This window comes from Arvicola amphibius, chromosome 1 (genome assembly GCF_903992535.2).
Source record: "Arvicola amphibius chromosome 1, mArvAmp1.2, whole genome shotgun sequence".
Taxonomy (NCBI): domain Eukaryota; kingdom Metazoa; phylum Chordata; class Mammalia; order Rodentia; family Cricetidae; genus Arvicola; species Arvicola amphibius.
In genome coordinates this window covers 12,688,077-12,702,099 of record NC_052047.1, presented here as the reverse complement: position 1 = coordinate 12,702,099, position 14,023 = coordinate 12,688,077, and the positions used below count along the sequence as shown (strand labels likewise).

At 49.8% G+C, this 14,023-nt stretch overlaps 1 protein-coding gene across 4 annotated transcripts in view; it reads left to right on the top strand.

Moving 5' to 3' along the window:
* Positions 1 to 13,666, top strand: part of Shroom3 (shroom family member 3) — a 282,941-nt gene extending 269,275 nt beyond the window's left edge. For 3 of the 4 annotated variants that reach the window (XM_038331788.2, XM_038331803.2, XM_038331810.2), the window contains 4 exons: positions 515 to 1,009; positions 3,826 to 3,976; positions 10,859 to 11,131; positions 12,715 to 13,666. In XM_038331788.2, the coding sequence (XP_038187716.1) occupies positions 515 to 1,009; positions 3,826 to 3,976; positions 10,859 to 11,131; positions 12,715 to 13,095 (1,300 nt within the window). In that variant the 3' untranslated portion in view covers positions 13,096 to 13,666. The remainder of the gene's footprint in view (positions 1 to 514; positions 1,010 to 3,825; positions 3,977 to 10,858; positions 11,132 to 12,714) is intronic. The other variant, XM_038331795.2, reaches the window with a different exon arrangement.
* Positions 13,667 to 14,023: the final 357 nt, after the last annotated feature.

Sequence of the window (14,023 nt, the reverse complement as noted above, 5' to 3'; positions counted from 1 at the left end):
ACACATGTGCCCCCAAATAAATACATGTAAAAATAAAATAAATGTCAAAAAAAAAAAAAAAGCAAGAAACAACCCTGTGGGGCCAGGCATTTAATCCCAGCACTGAGGAGGCAGGAGCAGGTGGATCTTTGTTTGGTCCAGGACAACCTGACCTATATAGAGGGACTGTCTCAGAAACAAACATAAACAAAAATGTCTATGGGGTAGCATCTTCTGAATGCCACCAAGGTCACCACCACTATTTTCTGTCCATCTGCGCCTTCTAGAAAGTTCCAGAGCCCAATAGCAACATTTGTTAAATTGAACTGCTAGTGTGTCTGAGTAGACCAGCCCTGGGCTCAGGAGAAGACCCCTAGAGCCCCGTGGTTTGGAGAGCACTGCAGATGTGTCTCCTCACACCTCTGATTTGGGAAGCTGGAGCCCTGTTGAGAGTCCCTCCCTCACATTTTCTCTGCTCTCACCTTCAGTTTTCTGTTGACTCCTCCCTTAACCACACTGTCTTTTCTTTCCCTAGTAGTTCCTGCCAATTTCCCATGGTGACAGTCACAAGGGACAGGCACGAGCCCGGTGCGGCCCATTCCGAAGGTGGTCACATAATGACTCCCAAACCACCCCAGACTCCAGCTGCAGGGTCAGAAGCTGAGTCCAGCACACCTGCTGGCGTGATCGCTCAGCCGCAGCTCACCGGTTCTCTCGGCGAGCAGGCCTCTCCCAGCCAGACCCAAAGCCTCATCCATGAGCCTGTCAGTAGAACTCAGGATCTAGGAAAGAAAATCCATGCCCAGCCCCAGAAGACCTCGGAAGATATCCGAACAGAAGCTCTTGCCAAGGAGATTGTCCATCAAGACAAGTCTCTGGCAGACATTCTGGACCCAGACTCCAGAATGAAGACGACCATGGACCTGATGGAGGGCTTGTTCCCCAGAGATGCTGATGTGCTGAGGGAGGGTGGCACCAAGAGGAGAGCCTTGGAGACCGCCGCCAGACAGACAGGCTGTGAGGCCAAGAGGTAAGTGAGCCTCACAGCTGAAGTCCTGTGGGGTCGTGGCTTTTGAAGTATGTGAGTGATGCTTTCTTACTTCCACAGGTCCCTGCCCGAGTGTGACGTTCCATCTGAGCTTAGGGGCGTCTCTCGGGATACATGCCCAGCAGCAAAGAGGAGAGCAGTAGGAATCCTTGTTGTTAGATAGGAGGGTTCCCGCTGCGCTGCCCCCGGTCTGCTTGTGTCCACAGTCATTGGTAGCCACATTTCCTATGGGCCGTGCCTCTTCCCGCCAGCCTTATTGCCTCACCGTCACGAGCACCTCTGAAACACAGAGGAATATTAATGTCTTCGTCCACCAAGGCCCCAGAGTGGGAGCGGGAGCGACTGGACTTGAACCCTGACTTCTGCTCTCTCCCCCATCGTACTTGTCCCTAGCTCAGCAAACGCATGATTGCCTGTTGTAATAGCTATGTTTTCAGGGAGCTCCCTTAGGCCCAGTGCTGAGAGGGGAGCAAGGAGATGTGGGCATATCTGAGGCCTCCACAGGAACAGTGGACAAGTCCTTATGAAGAGAAAAGGAGCCTAGCCAGGCCGTGGTGATGCACACCTTTAATCCCTGCACTTGGGAGGCAGAGGAAGTGGATCTCCGAGTTTGAGGCCAGGCTGCTCTACAGAGCAAGTTCCAGGACAGCCAGGGCTACTCAGAGAAACTCTTGTCTTGAAAAACCACAGTGCTGCTGGTGGTGGTGGTGATGATTGGTGATGGTGGTGGTGATGGTGGTGGTGATGGTGATGATTGGTGGTGGTGATGATGGTGGTGGTGATGGTGATGATGGTGATTGGTGATGGTGATGATTGGTAGTGGTGATGGTGGTGATTGGTAGTGGTGATGGTGGTGATGAGGGTGATGAAGAAGAGAGGGGCCAAGAGAAGTGGATGTGTATAGGACGTTCACTTTCAGGCATTAAGTGAGCATTTGCTCAAATCCTGAAGCTTGAGGTTTCAGAGGGAATGCAGGGCCCTTAGCCTCTGCTCTGGAGGCTCCCAAGCCTCCCGGTCTTGGAACACAGCTCCAGCACCCGCCGCAGCAGAAGCAGTGAGCAGTGGTGTTTCCCATTGTGTGGGTATTTGGTTTAAGACTAATTGGAGGAAGAGTAGAGTGGGCTTTATTTCCTTTTCATTTCTCAGTGAAAACTCTGTGTATTGACAGACTGAGATTCAGCAGTAAGCAATTCCAGACGAAATACAAACAGAACGTTTCACCCAGATACGGGTTTTCAGTCTAGAAACTTCCAGCTGATTCTCACTGAATCAGTAGCAGGAATGTCGTGCTTTGTTGGGTGGGAGGGAGAAAAAAGCTGTGTGCATAACGTTCGCGTCTGTGGGCTACGTTCTCAGCGCTCTTCTAACTCAAGACCTCACGGTCACCTCGTCTGCCTCTCCAGTTTCAGATTTGGAGAGCCGAGGCTACCTTAGGTCCCTTCTCCGCAGTGACACTGTAGCAAACATCACTGAATACCTGCAGTGTGCAGGGCAGTCCACTGGGCACCACAAGGACTCCAGGATGGGTCTGCCATGCAGCTCACCATGGGGTGTGTAAGTGGTCGCGCTGTTACCTGGCTACTTGCTGCACAAAGACCCAAGTCATTTCACAGTGTAGTCTTATAGAGTGTTTATGTTCCCTGGTGAATTTGGTGGTGAAACCTTCAGAAAGATGGCATGCGCCACCTTCTGGTGGAAGTGAGCAGTCCTGCTGTGACTGACAGTAGTCAGATTCGTGAGTGGCCTATGGCACTGGAACGCAACTTTGAAGGCTTTGTCCAGTTTCCTAATCAGCTGGCTTACATGTAGATAAGCCGCTGAGAGGAAATGGTAAAATGTTTGTCTGCGTGGTTCTTTATTCTTGAGTAAAATCACAGGGTCAGAGTTAAATAATAGCACGTGATTGAAGAGTTAAGCTTTTTCTCCAGGAGAACCCACCTTACTTCCGCGAGCCGTTTATTCATCAGGTGGTGTCTGAACTGCAATCTGAGCTGAGGTTGTAATGGTAGAACACTTGCTGAGCATGCATGGGGATCTAGGTTCCACCCCCAACTCCTCAAAAAAGTGAATTAGACTATGAAAAACTCAATTATGGTAAAACAAATAGCATGAGAGGCCATGTTTCTCAGTTCCCAGTTTTTTTGGACGCCTTGAGCCCACCACCTGATTTACTTTAATTTCTTTTCTCCCTCTGCCTTTTTTCTTCTTCTTTAATTTCTCTTGAAATGCAGTAGCCTTGGCTGCTTTCAAATTCTTGATCCTCCTGCCTCCACCTCTTAAGTACTGAGATTACAGACAGGCACCGCCATACCCGGCTGAGGTCTAGGTTTTGTAGTTCACTGTTAAAAACCCAGCAGGCTCCAGATTTCACGGGCTTGTAGTGTGGTATGGGATGAGGCTTGCTGAAGGTGAAAATGTTTGTATTCAAGCATCAGAGAAATCCTGGAGAAGCAAGGAAGGGTAGGAAGGGCAGGTAGTCTGGGGTTGTGCCATACCTTGGGCGCACTTTCCCATCAGGCCACACTGCATTTCTGTGAAATAAGGAGTCGGTCGTCACCGCAGAAGGAGGATCATGGAGACAAGCTGCGTGACTTGTAGCCCCAATTCCCACTCTTCCCCAGCCCTGGGTCTCCATCCTGGGTTTGCCTGACTTCAGGGGCCAGCACATCATAATCACTCATCAGCAAATAATTTGCCCACCAGCCATCATTCCTGGGAAGAGCTTCAGTAGGAGTTGTTTCACATTCTGAAGGGCCAGATGCGGAAAAGCTGCTCTGACCTTGTGCCGTGTGTTTCAGGAGCGAAGACAGGAAAGCCGTGGGCATGCTGGTCAGCTGCCCTGCCTACTACAGCGTGTCTGCAGCCAAGGCAGAGCTGCTGAACAAAATCAAAGACATGCCAGAGGCGGAGCCTGAGGAGGAGGAGCAGGAGGACGTCAACGAGAAGAAGGTAGAGTGGACACCTGTTTTGCTGTTTCCCCGAAGGTGGTGAGGGTCCTTGTAATGGGCACGGTTACCAGCCCCTAAGGCACAGGGCGAACCGTCCCCTCTGATGGCGTGTGAGAATTCTCAGAGGTCTCCTATGAGTGGGCGGGACAGGTAGTCACTGTCACTCTAGGTTTGCAAATGATGAAAGAAAGCTTAGCGAGGCAGAGTTAGTTATTAAAGATCTCCCAGCTGGAACTGGACCCCTGGTTCCTGGCACCACACAGCCCAGGGATTGAGGCTGTTCTCAGGCAATGGTTGGCGTTCATTCACGGGGAAAACTAGAGGCTCTTACATTTTGATTAGGGAAAGAAGCCAGACCCTTCGAGGAAAGATAAGACTGACCTTTGTACATCCCCGCAGCTTTCGCAGTACCTCAAAGACCTTTAAAGTGCAGGGTTGAAATGTAATTGTTAGCATTTGGTACTTCTACAGAGATTTTAAATGTCAGACATTTTTGAAATGACCCTGCTGTTGTCAGTCTCCCCACAACCCGTGCACACATAGGCAGGCTGTGTCTGTAGGACAGAGAGCCCTTCTGCTCTGCCTACAGCCCTCCATAGGTCCAGGCATGCCCCCTGCAAAAGGACGCATGCAGCTTGCTTCAGTGAGCCTGGGATGTGCGCTCCCGTGCTGTTGATACCAGGGGACTTGCATGTGTGAGCCTACTTAGTGCACAGAACATGCCTCTTCCTGGTGTGCTGGCCGAAACCACAGCACGTAGACACGTACCCCCCAAAATGGAGAGACTTAAGGGGCACCCCACCACCACCCCAGAAACAGACTTGAGGGGCACCCCAACAACACCCCCAGAAACAGAGACTTGAAGGGCACCCTACCAGATTTTCCCTCTTGCTGCTTAAGCATTGTGAGTGCAGGGCTGTGTGTTGCAACAGCCATTACAACAGAGTTTTCAACCAGAGCTTTCTCATTCAGATCCCACTGAGTGTTGTCCTGCGCGTAGACCATTACAGTAGCAAAGAAGAAAGTACACAGCGCTTTTTCTCATCTTCATTTTTTTATAAAGACTTATTTTATGTGTGTAGGTGTTTTGCCTGTGTAAGTTACGTTATGTATGTATGGACACCACATACATGCCTGGTTGCTGTGGAGGTCAGAAGAGAGTATCAAATCCTCTGGAACTCTGTGTGTGCTAGAAACAGAACCCAGATCCTCTCAGAGCAGCAAATGCTCCTAACCGCCGAGCCATCTCTCCAGCTCCTCTTTTTATGTTTTAACTGCTTTTTAAAATGACTTTCATAAGATTGAGTCATCCTCTCAGGAAGTAAATTAGCACTATTTAGCTACGGTCCGTAAATAGGCTGCATGGTTTTGTGTGCTCCCTTAATTTTTCTTTACAAAAAAATTCTACCAGTACTATATCAGCACATTCTAGAGTGAAGTCAATGACAGCAGCATTTCCGACTGTTTCACTGTATCGCTTTTGAGAGGCAGCTGCGGCTCCTCGCTCTCCGCTCCCCGTTTCTATTGTACCCTACTTCTGGCTTGCTTCCTCCGATCCTGAGAGTCCTCAGCATCTCCTATCAGAGCAGATCTGCAGTGATGGAGCTTCCATCTGTGTGTCCCCAGGACACCGTCACTCATGAAGGATGTTTCACTGGACGTGGGGTTCTGGCCGACCATTCTCTAGTCTTTCATCTTGTAGACATGTTGTTGCCTTATTTGTTACTGTGAAGCAATGTCTGGCTTTAAATGTGATCTTGTTGTGGCTGCGGTTTGGCTCTCCTCACTTTGCTTGTAATGTGTGTGCTGTTCTCGAGTCTGGATAGGCACCTTCCACCACAATTGAGGCATTTTCAGCCACTATTTCTTTCAATATTTTTATGCATTAATTTTAAATATTTTTATGCATAATTAATAGTCTCTTAGGAGCACAGTGATACGATATTAGAGCTTTTCATACTGCTCTGAATGAATGAGGCTCTGTTCACTTTTTTCCTTCAGTTCTTCAGATTGGATAGTTTCTGTTGGTCTGACCTCACGTTCACTTTCCTGTCTTTATTCTGCCGGTGGTCTTTTTGTTTTGCGTTTTGGGATGTTGTTTTTTGTTGAGACAGATTTTTTTCTGTATAGCCCTGACTGTCCTGGAACTCACTGTGTAGACCAAGCTGGCCTCAAACTGCAGAGATCTGCCTGCCTCTGCCTCCCGACTTTTAGGATCGAAGGTGTGCGCCACCCACCACCACCTGGTTCCCTTAGAGCTTCAGCTTGGGACTTGAGCAGCGTTTCTGGTGCAGTGCAGTTCTCAGAGCCTTTGCTCTGCTCTGTTTCTCCCTCCATGTGCAGCGTAAAGGGGAGCCCAGAGGCACCATGAGTCCAGCTCCCTCCTCTCTAGGCATCCCCCTACACATACACAGTCTTCGGCTCCCAGGGACCCCCTAGTCTTGTCCTCTAGCTGGAAAGACAGGTTCTCCTTCATAGCAGCCTGTGCAGCTGTGCATTCCTTAATGAAAAGAAGGAAATTATAGTGGATCCTCACTCTAGACCCGGGGTTGCTCCCTCCAGCTCCCAGGAAGGGGTCTGGGATGCCTTGCGACCACTGTGGTGGGCGTCCCTGAGTGGAGCCACACTGGACACAGCTGGGAGAGGAGAGAAAGAGATTGCCCATACCAGCTCACCTAAGCCCATCCCCCCTCAGGCTCTACACAAGCTTTCCTAGTTTACCCTGGGCTGTCAAGCTGAAAAGCAGGAGGCTCACCCATGTGGGGTGTTGGTGTGCACCTCAGTTGGCTGCCAAGGCCAGCATCCCTAATGCCCTCCAGAAATTCGGGCTTTAATTATAACATGCAGAAGAGGGAAGCTGCAGTGAGTTACATCATTGTCCACACCAGAGGCTACCCTCTGGGACTTGGCAGAAGGTAGGACAGATTGGCAATCAGAAAAGTCCCTCCAGAGCAGGTGGGAGCAGGTGCAGTCACTGGAACGTGGTGCAGCCAAGACACAACATCCAGGGAGCCATTGGGAATATTCTGTTTTTAATGAAATAGGCAGGAGCTCATGGTAGATTAGTGTAGAGGGTGGAAGAGGAAGGGTGATCGGATGACCCCCAGCTCCAGGCCGCTGTGACGACGGGGGGACAGTGTCTGGGAAGACAGTTGACCTTGCAGATTCATTACTGTTCCTCCGTCTTATCAGACCGTAACTGGCACCAAGGGACCATCTCAAATAGATACGATGACATTCCAGTCATAAGGCTCCTGGAGGAGAAGTGGGGAAGGATTCCTGGCAAAGGAGGTGCTGGAGGAGGTTTGACATTGCCATCAGGCCCCATGACCTCTGCAGGTCAGGTAGAGTGGGATGGAGGTTTGGTCTTCTAAGTCGGAAACTGCCCCGACTTTCTAAAGCTCAGCCAAGACAGTAGTAACACGCAGTGTCCCGGATCTTGAATTTACAACCAGAGAAGGAAGCTTGGACTCCACCTGTCCCAGCCACTTGGCCAGTGGTGCTGAGTTTTTCTTGATGAAAACAGCCACCAGAAGCCTGCTGTTCTGTAGTGATATTTTTGGGGAATGCTGCCGTACAAGCCCTCAGAGCAGGAGGCCGGCAGTTCTCCCACATGGGGAGGCTGTGTACTGCCCTCCAGGCATCTACTTTCTTCAGACTATGGCCTGACCTTGTGATCGCACAGAAAGCAAGCTGTGTCTGGTATGTTTGTTTTCCAGTGTGCTCACACAAGCTCTATTTCACCTGAACCTCAGAACATCCCTGGGAGGTGTTTGAAAGTAGTCATTGGGGCTGGAGAGATGGCTCAGTGGTTAAGAGCATTGCCTGCTCTTCCAAAGGTCCTGAGTTCAATTCCCGGCAACCACATGGTGGCTCACAACCATCTTTAATAAGGTCTGGTGCCCTCTTCTGGCCTGCAGACATACATACAGACAGAATATTGTATACATAATACATAAATAAATATTTAAAAAAAAAAAAAAAGAAAAGAAAGAAAGTAGTCATTGAAGTCTGCACCCTGGAGCCAGACAACCTGGGTTTAAACCTGGCTGTGCCACTTACTGTATGAGCATGTTCTGTCCCTCCATCCCCTCCCTGTGCTTGCTTATCGGTGACACTGGGGTCACCAATACCTGTGCTGTTGGGTTTCCAAAGCTGTGGTTGAGCAGTTGAGATGTTTGTTCTGCCTGGCACAGAGCATGTCCTCAGTCATGAGAACATGGCTTTAGGCAGGCGGTGTGGGTAGCTGACGGCACAGGCCAGGTGACTAGCTGGCAGCGATCATGTCAGAGCCGGTCCCTGACTCAGTCTGTTCATCTGGTGACAAGGGAGAGAGGCCCAGCAGGATGTTCGTGTGCAGATGGTGAGATGGGAGGGAGGCTGTGTTGAACTATGTTTAGAAAAAGAACCCATATAAATAGCATCTCACACAGCCAGAGTTAGCAGTTTGTCAGACGAGAAGCCAAGTGGGTAAATGTCAGAGGTTTACAAATTTAGTAGCTCCCGCGAGAGACTGGTGTGTTAGTAACAATCTCTCGGGCTGGGGAGAGGGCTGAGGTTAAGAGCACCTGTTGGTTTTGCGTGACCTAAGTTCAGTTCTCTGTGCATATGGAGTGTCTCGCAGCTACCTGTAACTCCAGCTCTAGGGGTCTGACATTCTCTGCCCAAGGGCACCTGCACACACACGGTGCACATACCTAAAGCAGGTACACCATAAATAATGTTTGAAAAAGTCCTTCCCTCCTCCCCTTTTCCTGCCCTAAGTGAGTTCTGTTGAAGTCGGCTTTTTGTTGTTTTTAAAAAGATCTTCCTGGCAAAAAAAATGGCTGCAGCACAGCCAGCTTTCCCTTGCCGCTGTAGTTACTCAGACCCTCTTCCCTGCATTCACGAACACAAGTCTCCCTAATTAAAGACTTGGGGAAGTGAGGGGGGAAAGCATTCCCATGAGGCAGGAGGGACTGGGGTGCTTGGTCAGTAACTGTCCATGCAGAGAGCGTTCATAGGCTTCTGTGGTATCTACTTGTGGCTCTCTCCAGCATCCATGCCTCCAAAAACCAGGACTGGGTCTGGACAGAAAGACTCAGCAGACTAGATTTGGGCTTAGTTTCTGGGGACCCCGGCTGCTAGTCCTGCTTGGGAAGCCCTTTAACCTGATAAATACAAAGTCAGCGAGACAGCTTTTTTAAAAAAAATTACAGTACTTGTTTGTGTATAATGTATTTGCTCAACAGTACATACATTTGGAAATCAGCTGACAATCTGAGCAAATCTGTTCTCTTCTTCAGCTCGGGGCGGGGGCGGGGGACAGTGTATTAGTCAGGCATGGTGGCGAGCACCCCCATCTGCTGGGACATCAGGACCACCCTGATTTTTTATTTCATTTTTTCTTTTCTGAGAGACGGTTTTGCTGTGCAGCCATAGCCTACCTGAAGCTTGAACTTGCAGTCGTCCTCTGCCTCTCCTTTCCAGGCGCTGGGATTACAGGGTTTACAAACATGCCTGGCTAGATGCCGTGGTGGCTGGCAGCTGCGCTCTGCAGGGTTAGAAACACCAGGGCTGCCGTCTCGTGGCTGCCAGCCATTCTCGTGCCGTAGTGACATCTGGCAGGGCGCACTGGACAGCCTGATGGTGTCTGCTGCCCGTTGTTGTGTGGAGCTCTTCTCTTCACAGGAGCGAGGTTACCCCAGTTCAGCATTCCCTAGGAGGCAGTTACGAAGGTGCTTTTCGGACTAGGGCAGTAGAGAAGATGATTATCCTTGATTATCCTTAAATAATGTTTCCTCCCCTTGTGTTTCCTGGGCTCAGCCTTCAGCTGAAGACTGAAATGCTTAGACACTGCGCAGCTTTTCCACTAAAAAGGCAACCCTAGTTGTGGGGATCAGGAAAGTTGGAAGGACAACAGGGTATCACTGTTGAAGCCGGAGTGTGGCTCCGTGAGCCGCTTCCCTGGGTCCCTGGGAGCGTGTTCCTCACCGACTGGGGTTCAGAGCAAAGCGCTGGTTTCCCTGCCTTCCCTCATCTCCAGTCCCTTGGATTCCAAGGCTGGGCATAGCGTTGCTGCCCATAAGCCCAGCACTCAATAGGCAGAGGCACAAGTTCCCAGCCGTACTGTCTACATAGTAAGACCCCCAGAGGCTGTAATCAACAACAAAATACAGAGATGTTTGCGTAGCCTCCTTTTATAAGTACAAAATATTGGAATTGGATGCTTAAATTACACAACCATGGTAACTAAATCTAAATATAGTTTAAAAGAAACAAAAAAGACTTTCTGATAAAGTTGTGGCATCAGAGTTGTAATGATTGTGTGAGGATAGCCCCTCTGGTGATGGATGCGCTTGCCTTAGAAGGCCCCTCCCGGAGCCTCTCGCTCCCCTGCTGTATGTGCTGGACTAGCATCTGTGAGCTAGGGGAGGCTGGTCTGTGTGGCACAGCACACAGTAATTGTGCACAAAGGTCAGCTAATGCTCCGTTCTCAGCCCACGGGCGATTCCCTTCACTCCTGTTTGGTGGCTTTTCTGTAAGAGAGGATGTTTGCCCTGCCCCTGCCTTCCAACTTGTGGTATTGTACCCAGTAAGAAATGTCACGAAAAGGACTTTGAATGAGAAGTTAACAAACCACTGGGAACAGGAGAGCTGTGTGCACCATGAGACAGTAGGGAAGCATGACCAGGCAATGTGTAATCAGGTGTTGTCCTGTGAACACTGAATGGGCTCAGAGAATGGCAGTTGTAGACAGACGTTCAGGGAAAGGCCAGGAAAATGTTCTGATGTTGAGTCACTGGTCCTTGTGGAGCAGAGGAGCTTTTAGCTGAGCCTTGAAGGCAGGATGGGACTAGGGGGTATCAGTCGCCTGACATGGGTGGCTCTCTTGTTGTTGCAGGCTGAGCTCATCGGAAGCCTCACCCACAAGCTCGAGACCCTCCAGGAAGCAAAGGGAAGCCTGCTCATGGACATCAAGCTGAACAATGCCCTGGGCGAAGAGGTCGAGGCCCTGATCAGTGAGCTCTGCAAACCCAACGAGTTTGACAAGTACAAGATGTTCATCGGGGACTTGGACAAGGTGGTCAACCTGCTGCTCTCGCTCTCCGGACGCCTCGCCCGAGTGGAGAACGTCCTCAGTGGCCTCGGTGAAGATGCAAGTAAAGAAGAGAGGGTATGTGACAGTTTCTGCTTCGTGTGTCGTGTCCTGCATCGTTACCATGCTGCACCAATGGTTAGCCTCTGAGAAGCTAAGAGTATCAGTAGGGAAAAGAGAAAAGGTGACCCAGTAAGTCCCCACCTCCAGCGTATCCATCCACAGGGGCTGGAACAGGGTAGGGAGGAATGGCCATGAAGCTTCAGTCGAGACCCAAGCAGGAAGTGTATGGCTGGTGTAATTCAACGTCCAGACTGTATTAGGTCTTTTCTGATTGGTGAAAGAACTGTGAAAATGGAGATATTTATAAAATTCAGATTTTTTTGTTTTTGTTCTTTGAGACAGGGTCTCACTGTTGCGTAGCCCACGACAGTCTCATAGAAATCTTCCTAAAAAGCTGCCTGGGCAGGGTATTGCTGGCACACACCTTTAGTCCCTTGGAGAGGACGAGGCAGGCAGATTGCTGAGTTCAAGGCCAGCCTGGGATACATAGTGAGACCCTGTCTCAAATTTCCTTATTTAGGATTATTAAAGGCCCATGTGACTCTGTCCCAAATTTAAGTCACTGTACTTAATAATTGAATTCCATTTTACATTTTCTCAGTCATTTTAGCCTGACAAGTCTGAAAAACTATTTAAAATTTTTAAATATACATACTCTGGCAATTATATTGTGTCAGCATGGCGGATGCTAGACGGTGAAGCGCCTCTAGAAACAGACTGGATGGGAGTCAGCACCCTTGATGAAGGGCTTTAATTCATGACTAGAGGCCCAGAGGCAGCCTGGGCTGGTGGGTGACTCTTTAGAGAACGGAATGGGTTCCCGTTACAGTGGGGGCAGAGAGGGGGCTCGAACCTTCTACAGTTGTTTGTTAAAGACTCACCGGGCGGTCCTGTTAAAACACAGATTTCAGGGCCTTCCTGCAGAGGTTTAAGATTTTGAGCTTAGCCGGGCAGTGGTGGCGCACGCCTTTAATCCCAGCACTCGGGAGGCAGAGGCAGGCGGATCTCTGTGAGTTCGAGGCCAGCCTGGTCTACAAGAGCTAGGTCCAGGACAGGCTCTAAAAAAGCTGCAGAGAAACCCTGTCTCGAAAAACCAAAAAAAAAAAAAAAAAAGATTTTGAGCTTATTTTAATTTTATACTAATGGGTGTTTTTGCCTGTTTATGTCTGCACGACTCATGCATTTCCTGAAGAGAGCACGGGGATGCCCTGTCACTGCCGTGTGGGTGCTGGGAATCAAACCCAGGTCCTCTCGAAGAGCAGTCAGTGCTCTGAATCACTGCAGGGGGCTGAAGAGATGGTGCAGAGTTTTTGATTCAGTTGCTAGAGAAGTGGCTGAGACTCTTTCTGGTGTCCCCAGGGGGGCACAAAGTACTCAAGAGAACTTGAGAATTAAGTCTAAGTGAAGACCTGAAAGGGTCAGACTGTCCCCACGGCCACTTCAGCGCCACAGTGTCAGCAAAAGGATAAAAAGCTTTAAAGCCCCATCCTTACACTGTTGGTAGAGAGGGGTCTGCAGTCCTGTCAGAGGTTGCAGGCAGGGAGCCTGGACCATCTTCTGTGTTCTGACTGACTGCCCTTTTTGCTCTACCCTGGCAGAGTTCTCTGAACGAGAAGAGGAAGATCCTGGCTGGGCAGCATGAGGACGCGCGGGAGCTCAAGGAGAACCTGGACCGGAGGGAGCGCGTGGTGCTGGCCATCCTGGCCAATTACCTGTCAGCCGAGCAGCTCCAGGACTACCAGCATTTTGTGAAAATGAAGTCCACACTCCTCATCGAGCAGCGGAAGCTGGACGACAAGATAAAACTGGGCCAGGAGCAGGTCAAGTGTCTGCTGGAGTCTCTTCCCTCGGACTTCAGGCCCAAGGCAGGGGCCATCTCCCTGCCCCCGGCTCTCTCCAGCCATGTGACTCCTGTGGGGGGCTCTGTGGAGGGCTCTGTGCTCAGTGGCAGTTTCCCAACGTTGACCTCTCCGCTTTAACCTTTCCTGAAAGACCCAACCAAGAGATGCCGTGCTCAACACTTTTAATCTAAAGATGTCTCACTGTGACTGCAGTTTGAACTGTGGGTTACTGGGGGACTTCCGGGGTAAAAGGAAGGGACTGTATCCCGGAAGAAGCCTGTCTTTCCTGTCTTGCCTTTCACGGTTGGTCTTCTGAGCTCGCATGCTGCCGGGACCTTCCCACTCTGCATTCACAGAAGGAAAGTTAATGACACTGGCCTGGTGGGAGGGCGTTTGACCGTGCAGGTTTTCACAGGCTGGAGCAGCACAGACAGTGTGTGCCACCTCAGGAATGTATCCGCAGTGGCCTTCCTTGCTTATGACAGGGTGCAAGCACCAGACTGCACCCCAAAGCCTTACAAAGACACACACGTTCAGAAAACTGTAAAACCTTGAACATTTTTGTTATTTATATTTTGAAAAATGAAGCAGATCGTTGTTTGTGTGCTAACCACTCGTTTGATTCTGTTTTGTGGTGCATGTAGAGCTTTCCGTGAGCTTTGTACTTTGTGGAAACCTTAATGAAGAATCCAAAGATAGTCAAATTGAATATGGAGATTCTTGTGGGTTTTTTTTTTCTGGGCTTGTCTGATTATTTTTTTTTTTGGAGACAAGGTTTCCCTGTAGTTTCTAGAGCCTGTCCTGGAACTAGCTCTTGTAGCCAGGCTGGCCTCGAACTCAGAGATCCGCCTGCCTCTGCCTCCCGAGTGCTGGGATTAAAGGCGTGCGCCACCACCGCCCGGCCTTGTTTGATTTTTTAAAACTCTATTTCATGTGTATATATTTGTATATAAACACACTGTGGCCTATGACGTGTGGGTGGATGTGATTGTCTCGGTGTTTGTGTAGAAGTTAGACAACTTAGTGAGCTCTGAGGTGAACTTGGGTCATCAGACTGTGTCACAGG